The sequence below is a fragment of the Conger conger genome, chromosome 3, assembly GCF_963514075.1.
Source record: "Conger conger chromosome 3, fConCon1.1, whole genome shotgun sequence".
Taxonomy (NCBI): Eukaryota; Metazoa; Chordata; class Actinopteri; order Anguilliformes; family Congridae; genus Conger; species Conger conger.
Genome location: NC_083762.1, coordinates 26,447,438 through 26,468,839, shown reverse-complemented (window position 1 = coordinate 26,468,839; position 21,402 = coordinate 26,447,438). Strand labels below are relative to the sequence as shown.

The 21,402-nt window shown below is 41.2% G+C and overlaps 2 protein-coding genes across 2 annotated transcripts; one reads left to right on the top strand and one right to left on the bottom strand.

Moving 5' to 3' along the window:
- Positions 1 to 793: 793 nt before the first annotated feature.
- gpr137 (G protein-coupled receptor 137) lies at positions 794 to 7,407 on the bottom strand. The gene is made up of 8 exons (XM_061234441.1): positions 7,269 to 7,407; positions 5,203 to 6,231; positions 4,069 to 4,118; positions 3,456 to 3,687; positions 2,831 to 2,980; positions 2,553 to 2,681; positions 2,333 to 2,448; positions 794 to 2,007 (listed from the first exon to the last, which is right to left on the bottom strand). Exons 2-8 carry the CDS (start codon positions 5,578 to 5,580, stop codon positions 1,911 to 1,913), a joined length of 1,152 nt encoding a protein of 383 aa, XP_061090425.1. The 5' UTR covers positions 5,581 to 6,231; positions 7,269 to 7,407; the 3' UTR covers positions 794 to 1,910.
- An 891-nt stretch (positions 7,408 to 8,298) lies between these two features.
- Positions 8,299 to 19,896, top strand: pld7 (phospholipase D family, member 7). The gene is made up of 13 exons (XM_061233906.1): positions 8,299 to 8,690; positions 9,457 to 9,624; positions 11,807 to 12,508; positions 12,572 to 12,937; positions 14,095 to 14,276; positions 14,394 to 14,577; positions 15,109 to 15,223; positions 15,738 to 15,865; positions 16,005 to 16,208; positions 16,440 to 16,579; positions 16,808 to 16,973; positions 17,318 to 17,417; positions 17,764 to 19,896. Exons 1-13 carry the CDS (start codon positions 8,610 to 8,612, stop codon positions 17,961 to 17,963), a joined length of 2,736 nt encoding a protein of 911 aa, XP_061089890.1. The 5' UTR covers positions 8,299 to 8,609; the 3' UTR covers positions 17,964 to 19,896.
- The last annotated feature ends 1,506 nt before the right edge of the window (positions 19,897 to 21,402 follow it).

Here is a 21,402-nt window from a genome sequence, read left to right as displayed (position 1 = left end):
GCAAATGGCCACATTGTCAATTCTGCCATTTGAAGAAATCCTTACTTGGAACAAATGTGTCCACAATACAGGTTACAGTTTCTTCTGCATAAGCTTCTAATTTTTTGTGTCAATCCATACTTAATGGTTGTTAATTGTGGTTTAATTAAATGTAAAGGGATTTCATGCAGGATATTTGGCCTTTGTTGTGGCCCTGTGTTCACAATCGAAGAGGTCTCCCTGCTCAAAATGACAAGCAAAATGTCAAGCTAAGAGATAATCACAGATGAAAGGAACATTCATGGCAGCATTATAACTGTGTGGGAACATGGTTACTGTGACTGTAGAAGCCATGTGTTCTTTCCCATTCAGTATTGAGCTATTCTGGAAATGTATATTGAAATGGGATGTAAAGACAAAATCGCACTAATCCTACAAGGCTAATCATGTGAGTAACTTTGTTAGTCAAGTTGGCTACATGTAGCTAGATGGCATGTATACAAAACACTAGTAGTTACTAGTAAACAATATGTTAGTTTCAAATTTCATAATTGCGTATCAGTTCAGTTTCATAATTTGGCGTTTTTGAAAAAGGTCTCAAATAGAGGCTGTATCTGCTACTGTCTGAATGGAAGCTACAAAAAAAAAAATGCAGTGTCCTAGTCATGTGGCATATCACTCGGGGGGGAAACCGCTTGTAGCTTTGTATTTGGGTTACAGCTGTGTCTCATTGCAAAAGCATTTTGAAGTGCAAGTTAAAAAGGTGAAATGATGGAAAATTCAGAATATACTTCATGCACAGCCACCACAGCCATTTTTTTAAAGGTCCACGATTTATTTACAAGTTAAATATGTCAATGTATTTTACAGGCATTATCTATGAAAATTATATATAAACAGTGATCATATTTTCTATTTTAAGGGACTGGCCAGATTCAGACTATTGCAACAACTCTTACAAAACCTACCATGGAGTCTCCAGCCCTATGTAAAAGTGCTAGAAAAAGAACACCAATTCTGTGACTAGAAAACTGTTAAGCACTCAATGAATGTTTGATCCACACTATTATAATACACATGGTACTTTGCTCACGGAGAACTGCTGGAAATCCATTACTAGTTTGCACATATCTCAATATTCCAAGAATTCCTGTTCTCATTTGAGCATGTTTCATTGGTAAAAGGCAACCAACACCTTAATGTATTCAAAGCATGTTAATGTCTCAAATTCTTGGAAACCACCAACTATTTAATTCAAAATAAACCTGGTATACCATTGTGCCAGGTTATAGCTTATAGTGAAGGTTAAAGCATACAAGTACTAATTCAAGTAAAAAATATTTGCTAGTTTTTGCTCTTTGTCCCACAAGTAAGAAGGTGGAGGATCAGTTCAGCCATTTTAATTTTAAATGGCCACCTTTTGGTCCACAATTTCAGTGAGAAAGGAGGTGAGGTCAGGAAATAGAAATAGTTTGTGTAAATCTAATTTCACAAAGGAGTCTAAAAGAAAAGACTGCATTTTTTGCCAGTGAAATTACCTTTGAAGGGCAGTTAAATTGGCAGCTGTTGCAGGCATGGAGTTCAATGGTTTTACAAGCTGGTCAGCATGTAGAAGTCAAAAACCTTACAAAATGACTGCCTCTGGAACTTTTGGCTCAACAGTATTTACAGAAACTGAATCACTTTTAAACCTGCGAAAAAGGCTTAATTTCTAAAAGACACGGTCCTATTCCCCATGTCCTATCTCATATATCCATGCTGATTAATATCAAATCTATGGAGGTAACACTGAATGCTGCTGTTTAAATGGGTATTCCATTTGTTTTTTAAGATGGGAGGGCAAACGGTGTAGCAGTGGTCAACTCCTATTTGTCCACTCAATGGAATGATGAATAAAGTGGTTGTATTGTGGGCCATCACCCTTTGGTTGGTCAATTCTGGGGGGTTGAGTAGAGGGTGTGGTGCTGATTGGTTGGATCAGAATTCCTTGTGAAGAGAAGAGGTTCAGTCTCACTGGGGCCAAACCAGCTGAGAGGAAGAGAAAGCGTCACCAAGCAATAGTCATCAATGGTGTGTTGAAATGTATACACTAGGTGAAATACAACAATCTTGATATTTATATTATTATTTATATTGATAATGATTAATATACTTCACGTACAGCATTACTCTTAGCTACAGCTGCACTAAAATATATCACGAAGGATGTGATTTTCAAGATTTAGTTTTTTCAATAAGAAATTGAGTAACAATGAAAATGCAGAAAATCACAACTGCACATAAATGTACCATCTGAAATACTCCATTACATCACTACTAATAGGAAAGCAGCATGAGAGATGGTTGAACTCACCTGTTGTGTGGGTGTGCACTCTGGGCCCAGGAGACACCCAGGTCACTGTCCATCCCCCGGGGATCATCAAAGAAGTAGGAACGATGGCTGCGACTGTTTATGACTGCATTGCAGCCCTAAGGAAGGAGAGAGGGAGAGACAGATGGAAAGTCATTTCTAATGCCCAGAGGAAACCTGGAAAAAAAACAAGCAGGTACTGTGGTAAGGGAGACGTGCTGACCGTTTCTTGAGGGGGCTGTCGGACTCTGAAGATGAGAATGAGTAGGCTGGTTGGTAGCAGCTCCCACACAAAGAGAATGACTCCAAATGCCAAGTAACCCCTGTCACCCAGTTCACTGCGCAGATCAGCCTGAGGGTGGAAGGTCAGAGAGGATTTCTGTGGTGCCAACCGCCATCTTTTCATGAATTCAACGAAAATGGCTTTCATGCCCTTTCAACCATCTACAGTCTCTGTGATTGTCAGTTTATGTCTATGTTCTCCTCGGTGTCGATGTATACCTGGTCAGAGATGTTGTACCAGTCATAATCAAAGGACTCCACCCTGTGGCTCTGGGAAAGAACCAGAATGAACAGGTTGTAGCACGCCCTACTGGAGAACAGCAGAATCACACCTGCCCCGAGAACTGCGGTTCGGCACACTGTTGTACCCTGATGAAGGAAAGACAGAGCATGGTACTTTATTTTGATTAGTTCTTTGGATTCAGGAGTAAGGTCTTTGGTATTAGCTGATCTACAGCTAAGGATGGCCAGAGAAAATGTGACTATAGTATGCATTTGCTTTATTTGGATATTTTACTCATACCAGACTAATAACTGACTTTCGGGATCCATTTTCTATTCAATCTTTTGTTTGAGATAAGCAGGAATTACCCTTATTAACATAAAGGTTTGGACTGTTCATTCATATATCACAGTTTCTCAAAGCAATAGTATGTTAACCATTTTCAAGGAAGATCTAGCTAACAGGAATCCCCAATGTGGTAAATGCTAAATAGTTTTGTGTGTATTCATTAAATATAAATAAATCCTTAGTCCTTAACTCTGTACTGTGTGTGCTAATAGGTAATGCTGTAACATGAGACAGTAAGATATGCTGTCGCACATCTGCCCAAGGGGCAGTTACCTTGCTATGCAGGTAAGGACTGGTGGAGGGTGCGAGCCGGGTAAGGAGCAGGAGCGAAGAGGCCAGGGTCACAGCTTCGACTATGAAGAGCAGGTCATTGACAAGTACTCGGATAAGAACGAGTCTCCAGGCTTGATCTCCCCCTCCCCCTCTCTGCCCGAGAGTGGCGCATGCCACGTTGACACAGAGGAACACAGCACTCATCGCTGCATATGCACAGCGAGCCACGCACCTGAAAAACCACAGCAGCAGCTGAATATACCAGTGACTGGAGGCGTAAGCCATGAATAAGTCATCAAAACAGCCATCTACCTGAAAAACACTTCAATGTCATGATATATCTGCATAAATTCAAGAGACATACAGTATATTTTACTATTACAAAGGCAAATGCAGACTGCCCCTGAAATAAAATATCAATTTTAACAAATAAAATCCAGACTTTAAAAAAAGGAAACACTGACTTTGTATTTCTATCTGTATTTGTCGTTGTTCTTATGGAAGCAATGTACTTTGGAATTAGAAAGAGACAGGAACTTGTGAGCAGGGTTCAAGTTTAGTTTTAGTGGGCTATAAATATGGCAGTAACAAGCGTTTCTATGCGTGTACTCACAGTCCTTTGCTTGGCTCCGAGCTGAATTTGCCTCTCACTTTGAGCAACACCTGCATGAAGAATGAGACAGAGGAAACAAACACACAGGAAGAAACACAAACCAGACTGAATGTACAAAAAACTGAATGCAAGCACAAAACAGTCCACCATAACTATTCATAAGAGGAAATAACAGGTTCAGGCAGTAGCGTGTGTTTTCTGTTAATCATTTTTCATCCTACTTTGGTTTAAAAATCTCCCTTGAGCAAGTACTGATATTTTCATATTTTGACTGTTTGGAGTTTTCCTATGACAATTTAACTGAGAGGCCTATATAGAACGTGGAACAGTTGTCATATGATACAAGATGCATTGTACTTTGATCATTAATAATGAAAATGAAAATGAAATTCACTTAAACCAGTATTCTCAAACCTGTAATACATGCAAATATATCAATTCAACAATTATCACAGGCTAACCAAGTATACTTTATAATGTGGGGCGACATGGCTCAGGCAGTAAGAGCAGTCGTCTGGCAGTCGGAGGCTTGCCGGTTCAATCCCCCCGGGCTGTGTCGAAGTGTCCCTGAGCAAGACACCTAACCCCCAAATGCTCTTGACAAGCTGGTCGGCGCCTTGCATGGCAGCCAATCGCCGTCGATGTGTGAGTGTGTGTATGAATGGGTGAATGAGAAGCATCAATTGTACAGTGCTTTTGATAAAGGCGCTATATAAATGCCAACCATTTACCTTTTATAACTTTATCATTTCGGGTTTAATGAAATCCTGTATAATCACCCATGAAATGACTCTGAGACTCCAAATGGTCAAAGAACTCAACACAGCTCTGCATTTAACCATTTAACAGGTGATCCTGTTCATCAATCCCATTCCCCTCTCATCTTTGCTTTCTGGTCTTAAGCTTCAGAAAAGCCACCACACCGTGGTACCATTTTTCCTTGCATCTGATCTTAATTGTTTCAGTTAACTACCAATTAGCCACTCCTGATTTTTTTAAGATACTGGAAAAATGGCTGATTCAATACCCAGAATACACACACTTTGGTTTAACTGAAAAAAAACAAAAAAACTAAATGAACTAAAGAAAGCCAGCCCTGTACTCTCCATAGCAACCAGCCAGTCTGGCTCTTACCTGGGTGAAGTAAAGGTTGATGAGGCTGAGGGTGAAGAACTGCAGGCACACCGGGAAGCAGTAGAGGAGCCAGTAGGCCATCATGGGCAGGTGGTTGGCCCCCAGGGCATTGTGAAAGTAGAAGGAGAAGAGTGTGGTGCGAAGAGCGGCCCAGAACAGACACAGGAAGAGGAAAACACTCTGGTAGCTCCAGCGCTTGTGCCGGTACAGCAGCAGGAGCCAGAGCTGGACATACACCACCAGGAAGAGGCAGCCGTACAAGCAGGTGTACAGGATGGTGACTCCCTGCTTCACAGAGGGGGCGATGGCTGGATGGAGTGGTGAAGGTGAGGGGATGGTGGAGTTTGTGGGCAAAGGGAAAGCTGGTGGGAGGTTCATTTAGGTTTGGTGAATAGTATGAGGAAAAGTAGTGATTGCCTATTTGCCAGTAGGCGAGCCTGGGGGCTAATTCGTTTCACAAAAGGAAAGCAATCAAATTACATACAGTAGGGTGAAGGCAACATCAATAAAAATGGATGTGTGGTTGTGTGGGAGGCCAGAATATATGTCAGTGCACTGAAGCTTTCTGTTGCAATCTCGGTTTTCTCTCGTCTGCTCTCAGCTGTAAACATGTGCAAGAATGTTTTGCGAAGGAGGGGTCTGGAAGTGTAAGAAAGGAAGTATGGCAGTGTTTCACAGTGAATCTGATGAACAAATTCATTAATTTTAAAAATGAGATGAACATAAAAAAAATACATAAAAAACCTGATGGAGAGGGAGAAGGTGCCAGTCCCTTCTATTTCACAGCTTTCAACGTGTCCTATTCCTTTTGTTCCGAAGTCGCCTTTTCAGTGTCCGACTTTGTTTTACAGTATTTTTGGAATACAGAAAGAAACTGTTATTCTATCCAGTAGGATTCAGCAAGTGTAACGTTTTGCAGGACAGCCATGTGTGGAGTTCACAAAGAGACAAGTGTCACAATATTCAGTCATCTTCGGAACTCTTTCCTGCAACACATCTCCTTTGATACATAATTGTATGTGTCATTTTCTGTGAAAAGAAAGGAAATGCTCAGCGTACAATAAACTCAATCAAATTAATGTATTGGTTAGACTTGCTGCTGCAATTATTTTCACTTACTGTACCTCCTGATTTCGTCGCCAAGATGGCTAGTTAGCTACTCGTTACATTTACCATTCACGTGTACTTGTTGCGTAAGATTATTAATAAATGTATTGTAAAGAAGAAAAGAAAAAAAAACGAACTTTATCTTTAAATTAAATCCTATGTTTTCAAATTAAGATCTTAATTGCAAACTAGGCAATGGTCATTTACGAGCCAACTAGCCCAGTGTTTATAAACCTTAGACATGGGGACCAACTGTGTATGCTTGGTTTGTGTTCCAACCAGATAGTAAGATCGGCATTGTAATGATAATTGATATTATATTATACTTACAGGACCGAGTTTGGGAGCCACTGGGTTAATTGCATCAGTCAGAACCAATTACGTTAGCCATGGCTGTGTTATTTAGAGCCATCTAATAGTTTGTCCAGATTAAGCACGACGTCAACTAGCTAACATACCATACATACTCGTTGTCTTATTCCCATCTAACGTTAGCTAGCCAACTGACAATAGCTAGCACAGTATCCGTTCGACGGTGTCACAACCAATAACTAACGTTACACTGCGTTATGAAGCATAAATAGTCAACTAAATTGGAACATTAGGTAACGTTAACGCTACCACAAAGAATCGTTATGCAATTCAATATGTCGCCAAGTTATTTGACAATACATAGGTGCATACAGCAACTTTTGACTGTACAACGTTACATGTACAATTCAAATTATCGAGTTAAATTAATACAATATAATGTTAACCACTTTAGATTCGCTGACAAGACGATAGTGCTGGCGAGCTAGCAACAGAAAAGCGAGCTATGTAACGTTAACTGTTAGCTTGCTAACAGCTACGTTAACAAAGAAGTAATTTCTCTTCACTTCTTGTTCGCTAACAAACCACAACTCGATGCTAATCTAAAGCAGTTTTATGGATCTAGCTAAAAAACAACATAATCTTACCTTAATCGCAGTTCACCTATCTTGTTAACGGCTATCGTACTCCAACTTTGTTTATCCCAATGGCTTCCTGGTGCATTTCGCGATTTACTTTCGCTTCGTTCATTCGGAACTTCACCAGACTTTGGAAATATGGGTCGAAGATACGCAGACAGCGGAGATGAGCTTTCTGAATTCCAAAGTCGTTCATCCATTGACATGCTTGACAGAACTGGGCATGCGCAACAACACACGTTATTCCGTAAATAACATTGAATAATGGTAAACAAGCAAAACCAAAGTTCCGTTTTTTTTTTTTTTACTGCGGGGGTTGCGTACGATGACATACGATAGGGAATAATAGGAAATTAGGAAATATAAACCATCTATACGAAGGAGATGAATAAAGCAATGTCACAACGTACTAAAGTATACCAAAACTGTAAATGTATGCCAGAAAGCCTATACCACATTAATACGTCGGTACTGGACGTATGACAGTGTGGGAATTTGTTGGGAAAAATGTGCATGCGTGGGCTCAACAATAATGATCATCATACTTTAATGTAATTGCGATTAGCTGGTGAATTAAAGTACCCGAGTACGTGATTCTGTTTACTTAAATGTTCATCGCCACTGATTTAGTCAGCCAATTAATTTATTTTTGTTTTGGTAACAATAATAGCTTATTGTGAAACCTCAAGTAGGCCGACACTGTCCCGGAGCATTAAGCAAATCATACTGCAAATATGTATTTAAACATATTTACAACATTAACGCGCACATTTAAAACTCCATGCCTGTGCACAATTAACTTCCATCTCACGGGCTTGAAATTACACTTTATGTGGCTATATCAGGCCTACTTGTGTGGACGATTATGCATATTCATAACCAATTTCACATATTGCCTTGATGGTGGGTTGGATTATTACCGTTTATATTAAAAGCGTGCTAGCCTAGCAATCTGTCAAGCATGCACAGTGTTTCTGTGGACTACCACTAGGGAGCGTTGCTTGTTGTTTTCAGCCTAATCGCGAGCATGGAAGAGGATCCTTAAACCGCCAATTGTCTGTCAGAACAGGAAACCGCGGCCAATTCAATTTGATGCATTTTGTTTGGGATATTTACCACCGTGTTTATCCACTTTGTCTGCATGAGTTAGAATACAACTACTTGCACGCATCTGAAAGTATTGTTTAAGTTAAGACATCGAATGGGACTATTTCTTTTTTAGCTAGCCAGCTTGCTATCTGTGTTCAAATTAAATCCTGATTTTTCGCTCATATTTAGCCAAGTTACATAGCTAACGTTAGCAAGTTCGTGTTCATATCAAGGAATTGCGGTCAGTTGGTTTCAGTCGCAATGGGTAGACGGCGATCGGATCGAACGGTCACTCCGCTTCGGCGGTCGTCTCGTCTGAGAAATATCAACCCAGTCCCAGAGGTAGGTATTTTAAACTTCAGCCTACAGTAGTTTTTTCCGCTTTGCTTTTTCATTGGGTTCTCATAGCCACGTCGTCGAGACACAGTAGCACCAGAGGTAGGCTAGCTAACTGGACAGCGACTAAAGTAATGTTGCATAGCTAGGCTAGCGATAACTCAATTAGTTGTGTTCTATTGGTTTCCGTTTTGTGTCCGCAAACAGTAAGTCTGATTTTAAAATGTATTTATAAAAATGTAGCTAACGTTAGCCTAGCCCCTCAACAGAAATACATTAGCCAAATGGTGTTACCGCTCACTTGCAGGCGGTGCACTGTTGCTAATTCACCGGAACTAGCTAATAATATGCAAACGTGCTTAAAAAGTAGCTAGACTAGCAACTTACTTAGGCTAGCTAGCTAATATAACGAAATGGATTAATGGACGGCTAACTTGCAGATTTTGTAAAGAATATTTCTGAAGCAATTTTGTTCACGAGGCTAGTGGCATTTTACACTTGGCGTGTTAGCCAGCTAACACAACTTAGCTAGCTAGCTAACGTTTGCTGGCGTGAAATTGTTAGATTGGTGTCTAGCGAACAGCTTAGCTCCTTTGCTTAAGTTAACGTTGTCTTGAAAAATGTTTCTAATTTCTTCTGATTTTCCCTAATGCGTAGACCCCCGTTTAGACTAACGTTTGGTAGCTCAACTGATATCTGCTGATCCGCCTTGGATCAGCTGAACACAATGAATGCAGTAGCGTGCCTAACAGTTATGTCAAATGTGTTCAAGGATACAGAGAAGATGGATAAGGTTACCCTAGAAGAGCAGTCAGAGGGGGATGAAGAGTTGAGTGAAACAGTCGCCACAGCCGAAATGTCCAGTATACCTGGTCAGTCCCACCCAGTGTCACCGGAGGGGTCCAGTGCCAGAGAACAGCTGGAACAAAGCGGCATGATGGTATAATCTTCCTTTTGTAACATTATTATTGTAACGATATAACCGTGTTTTAAAGGGTTGGAAGCTAGATTTATGGGCAGGGCACCAAAGATGTACTCTCAAACTCAGTCCTGGGGCTCCCTGTGTATGCTGTTTTTGTTCCAAACACAGTTGCAATCCCAGAACAAGCTGTTAACTTTTTTGTTTTTTTGTTGTGATTTTCATGTTCAGATGGATTTAGCCACATTTTGTCAGACATAGCCGTGCATGCCATGCATAATAAAACTCCCATGTTTGTATCGTGCTTATTGCGCTATATTGCAAACAATTACATAGAAAGAGGAACATTTTTTTTAGCAAATGATCAACTGAGTCTAATCAGTAGGCTCTTAATTAGGTTGCTGAACCCATCTGTTTAATTTCTTTTATATTAATTTATCAACCACATTGCAGGTTTGGCTTGTTATCATTTGCTTTGTTTTTGAATTCTGTATTATCTTACAGGTGATTCGCTTTAGTGACCAGGTGTCCACAATTTCACCAATTAGGATTGCTTGTCTATTCTTTTTAATTTAATCAGTTAAAAATAAGTTGCCTTTTATGTAATTGCTTGCAATATAGCACAATATGAACAAGCAAATGCTATTCTTCACGACACACATCTATTTCTGACATAACGTGGCTTAAGATGATCCCATGAAACATCAATAGCACATAATTATGAAACATTAACAGCTTGCTAATTTGTTGCTAAAGGATTGCAATTGTGGTTGGAATGAAAACCAGCATACACATGGGAGCCCCAGGACCGAACTTGGGAACCACTGGCATAAATTATACTGTGTAATTTATTAATCCTGGATGAGGTTTCCTGTTGAATCAATAAATAACGACCTGTCTGTACCTTTTGGATTGTATTCAGATACTTATTCAGGGTGATATGCAGCACATTTGTTTCAAGTTACTTCCATGTAACATTTATTTCCAGTGTATATGAATACACTTGTTAACAGTTCATACTTACTTATAGAATGAAGAATGTAACTGCATATTAAGCACCACCTTGAAAGAAAACCTTGGCCCGCTGGTTCCATTGCTCATTTTCTCTTCGGTGTGAATGAGGACTTTATATAGCACCTTTCATAGATAAAATGTAGCTCAGTGTTTTACATTAAGTCGATTACAAAGACAAGACATTGTAGATAAAAGAATACAGAAATAAAATAATAAACACTGATTGTGGAAATATATCCACACAACAAACAAAAAATCCCCTGTGCGTCCTTTGAGTGAGACGACACTGATTGTGGGGAATATGAACTGTAAACCCAAAACAAGACTACCACTTTGGGGCCTTTCACCTGTGCCTCCCTGGGACGACGCTGATTGTGGCAATATTCTGCCAACTAACAAGTAATGGAACACTATATACAAAATAAAAACAGGGAGAAAATAATAAAAACAGTGCTGCTAGATATAGCACAAAGTTAAGAGCAAGAAATAAAAATAAGCCACTACATAAAGCTCACATAAAAAATGAATCAAATAAAAACAAGGCAAGGAGAAAATAATAATAAAAATAATAAAAACATAATAAAAATAAGGAGAGAATGATAAAAGCAGTGCCGCTGGATATAAGGTAGGTTTTCAGTTGCCATTTAAAAATGTTCACTGAGCTAGCTGTTCTGATATTAATTGGCAGGATGTTCCATAATTTAGCGGCATAATAATTAAAAGCCGCAACCCCAATTTGATTTTTTGAACCACGGGGAACAATTAATAAACCAGCTGCAGATGACCTGAGGGCTCGTGAAGGGACATAAAAGTCTGAAATGTGAGGAGCTAAACCATTCAGAGCTTTGTTGACAAGTAAAATAATCTTAAAATCAATTCTAAAAGATACTTATTGGTCCTCAAAGTGGCCTTCAGGGCAAAATGAAATGCTAATGTCTTGATGGAAAATGTAATTTAAGACTGAATTATGGCTAGACTTTACATGCAAGAAGGTTTCAGTGTACAAAGGTTTGTGCAACCTGGATTCAGACATGGTTAAGCCAGTTTAGATAGTGATTACGTTCAGTAATTTAAGACACAAATTCAATAATCACACGGTAGCTTACTGGTATCTATTGTTGATAGCAGATGGTCAAGACGGTTTTTTGTTTATTTTCTTTTACTCTATTTTATTTTTTGCAAATTGTAGAGTCCTGGATATTATACTGTGGTCTTGAACCGATTGAAGCTTGATGAAGAGGATTTTAGTGATGTAGAAAAAGAGGAACAGGAGAAAAAAGAGGATGGAGAAAAAGACCCAAAGACCAAAGCTGGCAGGCATGCCACCTCTCGAATCCCCACCTTTCAAAGTTCATCTGGCCGAAAGCGTGCCACTGGACAAGCTGTGGAGCCAGCCATACAGCCTCCAGCAAGAGTAGAGTCCTCTAACCTTCCGGTCCATTCCAGGGCAAAGGGCAGTGGCAGTGGCTCAACTAGACTGACTGGACCAGGGCACAGGGAGACAGCCCTGCCTCTTCCGTTAGCACGTCTTCCCATTAGCAGCAACGATGCTGTGCTGCACACGACCGCTACCCCACTGGACAGTCCCGTCCCTTCTCACAAAAGGAGCCAGTCCCCCAGACTAATTCCCACCGGAGCTAGTGACTCTCAGCAACTTGATCCACTAGTCATCTCTGCTCGTCTGCCGATCAGGGCAGAGACAGGACCCCCCATCCCTTACCTGCTTTCAGAAGCTGCCCAAGATGTCACAGTTCAACATGAATCTGTGAGCAGGGGTCCTCCCCCTTCTAAAGACTCCAGCACCCCACCACTTCTTGAAGAGCATATGCAAGCTGGGGAGAATGGCCAGATATCTGAAGGATTAGAGGAAGATGTGGAGGTGGACGTGGAGGTGGTGGAGGAGGAGGAGGCGGAGGAGGAGGAGGAGGAGGAGGTGGTGGTGGAGGTGGAGAAGATTGAGCCCCTGGAGGAGGGCGAGGAAACTGGAGAGAGCGACGAGGGGTCTGAGTCTGAGTCCGAGATCAAAGAAAAGGAGCCCAGCCAAAGCATGAATGGAGCAGAGTTGCAGTCTGGTGGTGAGAAGGCCGGGGAGGAAGAGAGTATGGATCCAGATGTGGACTTTGAGCTGGGAGAAGCAGGCTTGAGCTGTCGGCATGGGGCCAATGGAGGAAATGAAGGGCCAAAATCCACCGGACAGGAAGTGGCTCCTGGGAATCAGTCCAGGAGTAGACAAGTCTCAAAGCCGGAAGTTGGGGAAGCCGAAGTCTGCTCCTATAAGCCTGCTAGTCGGCGTGAGAAAAAGTCCCAAGCGTCGACCAAGGTCTCATCCCTAATCCCTCATGTTTATCTCACTGTCTCAGAATGATCTTTGTCATTTCCCTCTCTTTTGCTCCAGCTTTTGCACTCTGTCACTGCTCTCTCCTTTCATGCTGTGTGCTTTCACTTGGCTTCCACAGCAGCACTCATCTTTGCTTCTGGTGAGTACTGTTCTCTTCATGTGACCTGCTGCAGCTTCTCTGGTTTGACTGTCCATCTCTTTCTCAACACCTTTTCCCCCTTTTTTATTGAGTAATGTGTCAAATCTTGTCTTAAACACACCAAGAGTCTAGTACTGCATGACCTGGCAAACTATTCCATGCCATGCCATTGGGTGGGATATTTTTAACACTGTTATGAATCATTCTGTGCTGGTAAATGTATATATATAATTAAGCCTATAAAGGTGCTAGCCGAAACCATAATGCTCCTAATTAGCCGTAATTTTCTAGAGATTCCTAACATATAGGGTGTTTTGTGGGCTAATGGAAAAAGAAAAAAAATACAAAAGGGAACGGGACACATCCACCATTTCCACAGCTGACTCACCTCTGTTGGAAGATGGCCCCCCTATTCCTGCCAGGGCCCGCCCAATCGTCCTGCCTTCTGCAGCGGCGTGCTCTTCTCGAGCTTTTGCAGGAAATTCATATTATGAATGGAAATAAAAAAAGAAACAAAAGAAAAAAAAACACAGAAAACCTGCCTCTAAGCAACATCAAACTATTTCCCCTATGCAGTCTCGACCGGTCTTCACCCAAACCCAATCTATTTTGAGTTTATCCTCCCCCCCCCCTACATCACTTAGGATGCCAACTTAAATCACCTGTGTCCCGCTGCCTGACATCACAGTAGCATGTGCCAAATCGAAACGAAATATAGGGGAAAACTAAAAGAAAGCAAGGAATGTCGACTAGGAATCACAATGTCTGTGTGATTCCTAGTCGTAACAACACCAGTGCCATGTTTACCTTCAACTAATGTTTCCATATGCCCCCTTCTGTCAGAAAAAACATACCTCTAGTACCATCTGTACTCCACATTATTAATGGCCTTAATGATGTTACAATCTTAGCCTGCAGTTTGTGGACAATGTGTTGTCAACATGTTGCACATTTGCACCCTAGTGATGGCCTCCTTCCCCATAATTATTTGTGTTTGCAGAGCTGTTGGCGGTGCTGTCCCTTTTTCCTCTTCCTCTCTATCCTGCTCCTCCTTATTGGGGGTGGACTACACCTGTGGCGCTATGGTACCCCTGCGTCCATGTCTGACGTGCTGGTTCAGCTGGAGTTGGGCTGGCTGCAGGGCCTCTGGGGAGCACAAGAGCCCTGCAGCTCAGACTGCAGGTGAGAGCAGAGCGGCTCGCTCAGCGTGTGCTAATGTGAACAGGCTGTCAGAAGTTTAATATCAGCAGTGTTTCGTGCTTTAACTGGTTCTTGGTCTACCCCTCTCCCCGCGGCCAGCTTTGCTTTGGTGGAAAGTATCCCCGAGGGGCTCGTTTTCAGTGATGGCTCCCAAGTCCTACCCTCCATCTCACAGGCTTGGACCCAGCTGCTGAGCCAAGCCGACAGCACCGTCAGCATCGCAGCCTTCTACTTTACTCTCAGGGCCTCGGATCAGGGACTGACAGATCAGAGTGACCTGCAGGTGAGGGAGCACAACCTGCTAGTGTGTCTCTATTTTTCTTGTTTTCACATGTCACGACCCTTTGCTGTTGTGTTCAGTTGACAATTATGACAATTGTCACAAGACAATTATGATGAGGTCACACAATTGTAAATTTTAAAATTACATTTACTAATGAAGGCAACTTGGTGCCTTTGTGCCTTTGACAGTTTTTATTAGTAAATCTTACGTTTAAGTTTGCAAGCGCTTCCAAACTAAAATGGCTGAGCATGATCTGATGGTCTACACCAGGGGTTGGCAACCCTTGTCCTAGAGAGCCACAGGGTGTGCTGGTTTTCAGTTACACAGTTAACTCGCCTCACCTTGTTTCTTTGGTTGGAATCAGTTGCTGATTTCAAGGTGAAAACAAAAACCAGCACATCCTTTGGCTCTCCAGGACCTGGATTGCCGACCCCTGGTCTACACCTTGCTACTTTGTGTGGGCTCCTTTTCTTACTCATACTATTGACACTTGTATTTGTTGGCATCTGTGCACATTTGTGTCTTTTGCAGGGTCAACAGGTGTTTGACCAGCTAATGAAGTTGCGGTCTCAAGGGGTTAAACTCCAAATCGCTGTAAACGACCCTCAGACCAGTCCCCAGGATACCATCGAGCTAAAGACAACAGGTACTGGCATGGAAGCTACTGCTACTATACTTTATATCATAATTGTAACAACACTGAAAATTTGCTGCCATCTTCTGCAGACATCCAAATTAATGGGAACAGGTTTTGACATTATCGTATTGTGTGTGTAATATATTATTGTTAATAATGGCATTTACTTGATTACAGAACTGGAAGCCATTTTATCAGTAGGATCATAGTTCAGATTAGTTATAGAGGGTTTGTCTGTATGTCTGTTGTATTGCTTGTAAATTGTCTGATTGTATGATGATGAGCAATTAATCAAGCATGCTATCCTCTCAAAAAGAGCAAATTTCCTGTACTTTGAAATGTGTACTTAAAGTGTAAAATACAAATGTATTTTAACGTAATTTCTTAAAAACAAAAAACAAAACAACAACACCTAAGCAGATGCAAAGTCTAGCCTGATTTTTGATGTGCTAGCACTGTGTCCTGCCCTGTCCTGCCCCACTTGCCCTGATCTGTGCCCCCTCCTCCTCTGTGTGTCCTTCAGGTGCAGAGATTCGGGAAGTGAATCTGCAGTCTGTGACTGGGGGCATCATTCACACTAAACTGTGGGTAGTGGACAATAAGCATGTTTATGTAGGAAGTGCTAATATGGACTGGCGTTCGCTTTCACAGGTAGTTTCTCATGCCATTCTGCTCAGCCTATTGAGTAGCTTAAAGGTTGTGAATATTTTGGTTAACTTTTGGTTAGTTTTTCTTTGACATTAACTTCAGTTTCCTGCTTTTCCTCCCTCTGTGTGGCCTGTTTCTCCAGGTAAAGGAGGTGGGGGTTTCTGTGGGAAACTGCAGTTGCTTGGCACAGGATGTGTCACGGGTATTCGGGGTGTACTGGTACATGGGCTCTTCGGAAGGGAGTTCCCTGCCTCCCTACTGGCCCGCTAGCTACTCCGCCCTCTCCAGCTCTGAGCATCCCCTAAACTTAAATCTCAACGGTGTCCCTGCTCGCGTCTACCTTTCTGTGAGTAATACTGAAGTTAGTCTCACTAAATGTAATTGCTTATTCATAATGTATTTTCCCTCGCCATCTTCTCCTTCTGTGTGACACTGCATGTGTATGCCTCAGATTTTGTTGTCACTGCAGGAAACTCCCCTCTGTTTTGTTTTAGTTTGATGGCTGGGGGCTTCTATATGTGTGCATCTGTGTGCAACGTCGCAACCATGACCCTATGACTGATTTCTCTGTCACTAGAGTGCTCCTCCCCAGCTGTCAGGTTATGGACGCACCAGTGATCTGTCTGCCATCCTGTCCGTCATCTCCGATGCTCAGAAATTCATCTTCATCTCAGTCATGGACTACCAGCCCTTTAACGAGTTTACAAAGCCACCCAGGTCACTGTCACCTTTTTGTTTGGAGTGTGCACAAATGAGGAACTGGACATGGAGGATGTTTTTTTAAAACCTTCCTGTGTTGTAGTTAGACTTTGGGTAGTGGTTTATATAATTTGCTCTTTATGTTTTCAGTCTAAGTTTGTCCCCTCTGACGTGTATTACTGACTGTGTTTTCAGTCATCTATGAAATATGAATCATTCGCTTTGTGCCCATGGCTGATCCCCTAGGTTCTGGCCTGCGATTGATTCAGCCTTACGAGAAGCAGCATGTGCCAGAGGAGTGGAGGTGAACCTGCTGGTCAGCTGCTGGCCGCATTCTCGGGGCTCCATGTTCATCTTCCTCGAGTCCCTCCTCATCCTCAACCAACACCCACTGAGCTGCAACATACAAGTGGTGTGTTTTCCGCTTTTCACACCCCCGCTAGATGTTCTCTCTTTTTTCTCTATTTTTTGTGTTTTTACTTACCACATTATTCATCCATCTGGGCTTTGTTATTTGGCTATTCAGCCTTTTCAAAAAATGAAATAAAAAGTACAGTACTTACAGTGTATTGACAATGTGTTGAAGGTTTTCTTCAAAGTATTTATTCTCTATGTGAGAATGAACCCTAGTCATTCATTTTAAATGGGATATTTTAAGCCTACATTAATTAACAGGCCCTGGTTCAGCATACTGACTACTTTCCCTGAGTTTTTGTACCTCATTGAACAGGAAACATTGTGATTATTGTTGTACAGAAAGTGTTTGAGGTGGACTCCACAGCAGAGCAGCTGAAGATCCCCTATGCAAGAGTCAACCATGCAAAGTACATGGTGACGGACAGAGTTGCCTACATAGGTAATTTGATATTCATTTAACCAGCTTGAAATGCTTTGCATTGTATCACTTGTTGGTCTTCCCTTCTCTGATCTACACTTCTCATGGATCATTCTACATTCTCATTTCTATTGACTTCAAACGAATGTCAATTTGCTGTCAGCTTAATATTGATCAGATCAATGTTTTCTTGTTATAAAGCTCTATATTTTAACCCAGGTTTTACTGTTAAATTTTAAAATGCATAAGATGGTTCTGCTGAAGTCACATTGACAGCAACAAATCCTGAAAGACTCATTTACACACTAAAACCTGATTATGCACATGCTTATCATCTTGTACCACACCTCTTTTCCCAAACCCACAGGAACTTCAAACTGGTCTGAAAATTACTTCACTGGGACTGCTGGTGTAGGCCTGGTGGTGAATCAGACGGGAGCTGAGGTGGGCAAGGGCCAGGAAACTGTACAGAGCCAGCTACAAGAGGTTTTTCAGAGGGACTGGAAGTCTAGATATGCCCAAGTGCTCTCATCTGAACATGTGAATCGATGCGGTAAACACAGATAGTTGAACACATGCTGCAGTACAGATAATGGGCATACATTTGGCTTGCATTTGTATTACTCATGGATGTAGATGCTTCTAGAGCAGGGTTCCATTTATCTCGGGTATGCCTGAGCATGGCTTAAAGCATGCTGTCTCAGCTTATGTACTTGCACACTATAAACTCATGGCGAACGGGTCTAAAAATGTGGTTTTAATTGCAGTCCTCTCCAAAAGTATTGGAACAGCAAGGCCAATTATTTTGTTTTTAGATTCGGGGATTCAGATAAAAAGAAGACAAGAGTTCTGAATTTCAGCTTTTATTTCTTGGTATTTACACGTAAATGTGTGAAATTACTTAGAACATAGCACCTTTGGTATGAGACCACACAAACGTATTGGTGGTATTTAAGTAAATTAAAGTAAATAACAAGCCATGACACTTGAGGAAGTGCTTCACAGATGGGCTTGTATGTTTTGGATCATGAGCAGATCGCTTCTTTCTCCACACTTTGGCCTTTCTATCACTTTCTTAGAGGTTGATCTTGGTCTCATCAGTCCATAAAACTTTGTTCCAGAACTTTTGTCACTCATCTCTACTTTTCTCCAAAAGACAGTTCCCTGGTCTTCATCTTTTCTAACACAAATGCAGTCTTCACAGGTAAAACTGAAGGCTAAAACCAAGAGTAGGCATTCAGAACTATTTATTGTTTAATCAATCTAACAGGACACATCTGAGCAACAAGAAACACCTGGGGCGACATGGCTCAGGCAGTAAGAGCAGTCGTCTGGCAGTCGGAGGGTTGCCGGTTCGATCCCCCGCCCGGGCTGTGTCGAGGTGTCCCTGAGCAAGACACCTAACCCCCAAATGCTCTTGACGAGCTGGTCGGGGCCTTGCATGGCAGCCAATCGCCGTCAGTGTGTGAGTGTGTGTATGAATGGAGAAGCATCAATTGTGCAGCGCTTTGGATAAAGGCGCTATATAAATGCCTGCCATTTACCATTTACCTGTCAGTCACATGTTCCAATACTTTTGCTCACCTAAAAATTGGGTGGTCTGATACAAAAGGTGATATGTTGTTTACCAGGAAATAAAAGCTGAAATTGGGATCCGTCATCTCATGTACATATTTTGACCTCAAACTCAGTTGTCTTCAGTGTATAGCAAAAACCAAGGAATTGACCTTGATGTTCCAATACTTTTTGAAGGGACTGTAGGTCTATTTTGTGCTGTCAGAATTTGTTGATTTTACTTTGGTTCTGGAATGTACACTGCCTAATATTCTGTTGCCCTTATGCACCGATGAGCCTTGGGTGCCAAACACCCAGTTGTCTGTCTGGCCATTGTCAAAGTTGCTCAGGCTTTTACGCCTACCCATTTCTCCCACATCCAACACATCAATTATGTGAACAGTTTGCTTACCATCTAATATATCCCAGATCTTGAGATATGCCATTGTTATGAGATAATCAATGTTATTTGCTAATGTTTTGGCTGATTTGAGAGTGGTCATAATGATTTGGCTCATCTGGGAGTGGTCATAATGATTTGGCTCATCTGAGAGTGGTCATAATGTTTTGGCTCATCTGGGAGTGGTCATAATGTTTTGGCTCATCTGAGAGTGGTCATAATGATTTGGCTCATCTGAGAGTGGTTATAATGTTTTGGCTCATCTGAGAGTGGTCATAATGATTTGGCTCATCTGAGAGTGGACATACCGTTTCATCAGATGAGCCAAGACATTATGACCACTCACAGAAGTTCCAACAACATATTAGGCAGGTGGTCATAATGTTTTGGCTCATTGGTGTATATTGCTCTCACATGCTGTTTCAGTTCAACACTATTTGTTACATGTTGTTTTTAGTTCATTTTAATTGAGATTGTACATATTTTCTTTCTTTGCATTCTTGCTATCATGACATAGTCATGAAATTAAAATATATTTCTAGAAAATTCCAGTTTACATTTTCATTCTTTGTCTTGTCCAAAAATCCTTTTTGTTGGACAGAAATTTGACTGACACAACTCGTTTTTGAGGGGGGGTTTTAAATATCACACATTTTACAAACGCTTATCACAATAGACCAGCGCTACTCAACTCCTCATCCTGCAGGCCTCCGTGTCACCACCTGATTTCACTAATCATTTTACCTGCTTGGTTCTGATGATAAGATAATTTGTGAAATCAGGTGGTGTAGTCCAAAAACATGCAGGTTAGGGATTACAGATTAAGATTAGCTCATTAGCGAACTCTGGCACATTTACATTGATGTGGAAACTGAAAATATTGATTAATGTGCACTGTCCCTAGTAAATAAATAAAATGAATAAATAAAATTGCATGGACTTAGCAAATGCCTGCAGACACTGTGGCCTGCTGGATGTGGAGTTGAGTAGCACTGCAAGACCCTGGACTAAACCCCCACAAGAGCAAGCCTAGGAATGTTGGGACAGTGAGGACGAAATGTTGGGAGGAACCAGACTCAAGGGGGGGAAGCCCATCACCCTTACCAGCTCAAGGTGAGTGGGGGTGGTGTAGTGTTGCACTGGTGTTGTGGTTTTTCTACTACATGTTGAGCACTGCTTTCATACATTTGCTGGGCATAAGTAGGAATAATGTTAGTCGGAAAATTTTGGATTAACCCCAAGGCAAAATCGTCTTTCCAAATCAATTCTTTGAACAATTCAATGCATTTGAGGGCTGTCCCAAAAGGTACCACCATTTCAGCATTAGCTCTTTTTTTTGTTAAAACTTCATTTAAATACACTTTTAAAACTGCTTGGTGTTTTCAAGCATGTTCATGCACTTTGAATTTAGTTAACATACTTGCGTTTAAAAAAATATATACATTTGTCTTTCAACATAACATTTATTTTGAGCTTTGTATTCAAATATATTTCTGATTTTGTATATATTATTAAATATTATATTGACAGATTTAGTCCTTAGAGTTTGTGATAGTGATATCTGTGCTGTACATACAAAAATGCATTTATTTCAAAATGAGAAGCCAAGGTATTATAAAATTTGCTTGGATTTAAGAATTTTACACTCCTGCTGTGAAACAATTTTGGGTTGAAATAAAACCACCATGTGAATATACAAATACGAGCAAGTGATCTGTGAACAATAATTTTGTAACTATTTCACTCAACTTAGAACAAGAGACCTACACATTGCCAATAGCTGCAACAATATACGGTATTGGTCTCCGTTTATATACCCACACTACTTCTATTCAGTTATATAGATATATATATATAAATGTTTTAACTCAATTGTAAGAGATTAAATTAACTTCACGCATTGGCAATGGAGTACAAAGGAAAGCTTGATCAGTGACATCCTTCCACAATCCTGCCCTGGGAATGTTGCTGCACAAAGAGCCATGTCAAACTATAGCCTGCCTGGTCTGTGACTATAAGGGGTTTGGGGTCAATTGGGTAAGAATTTGGATG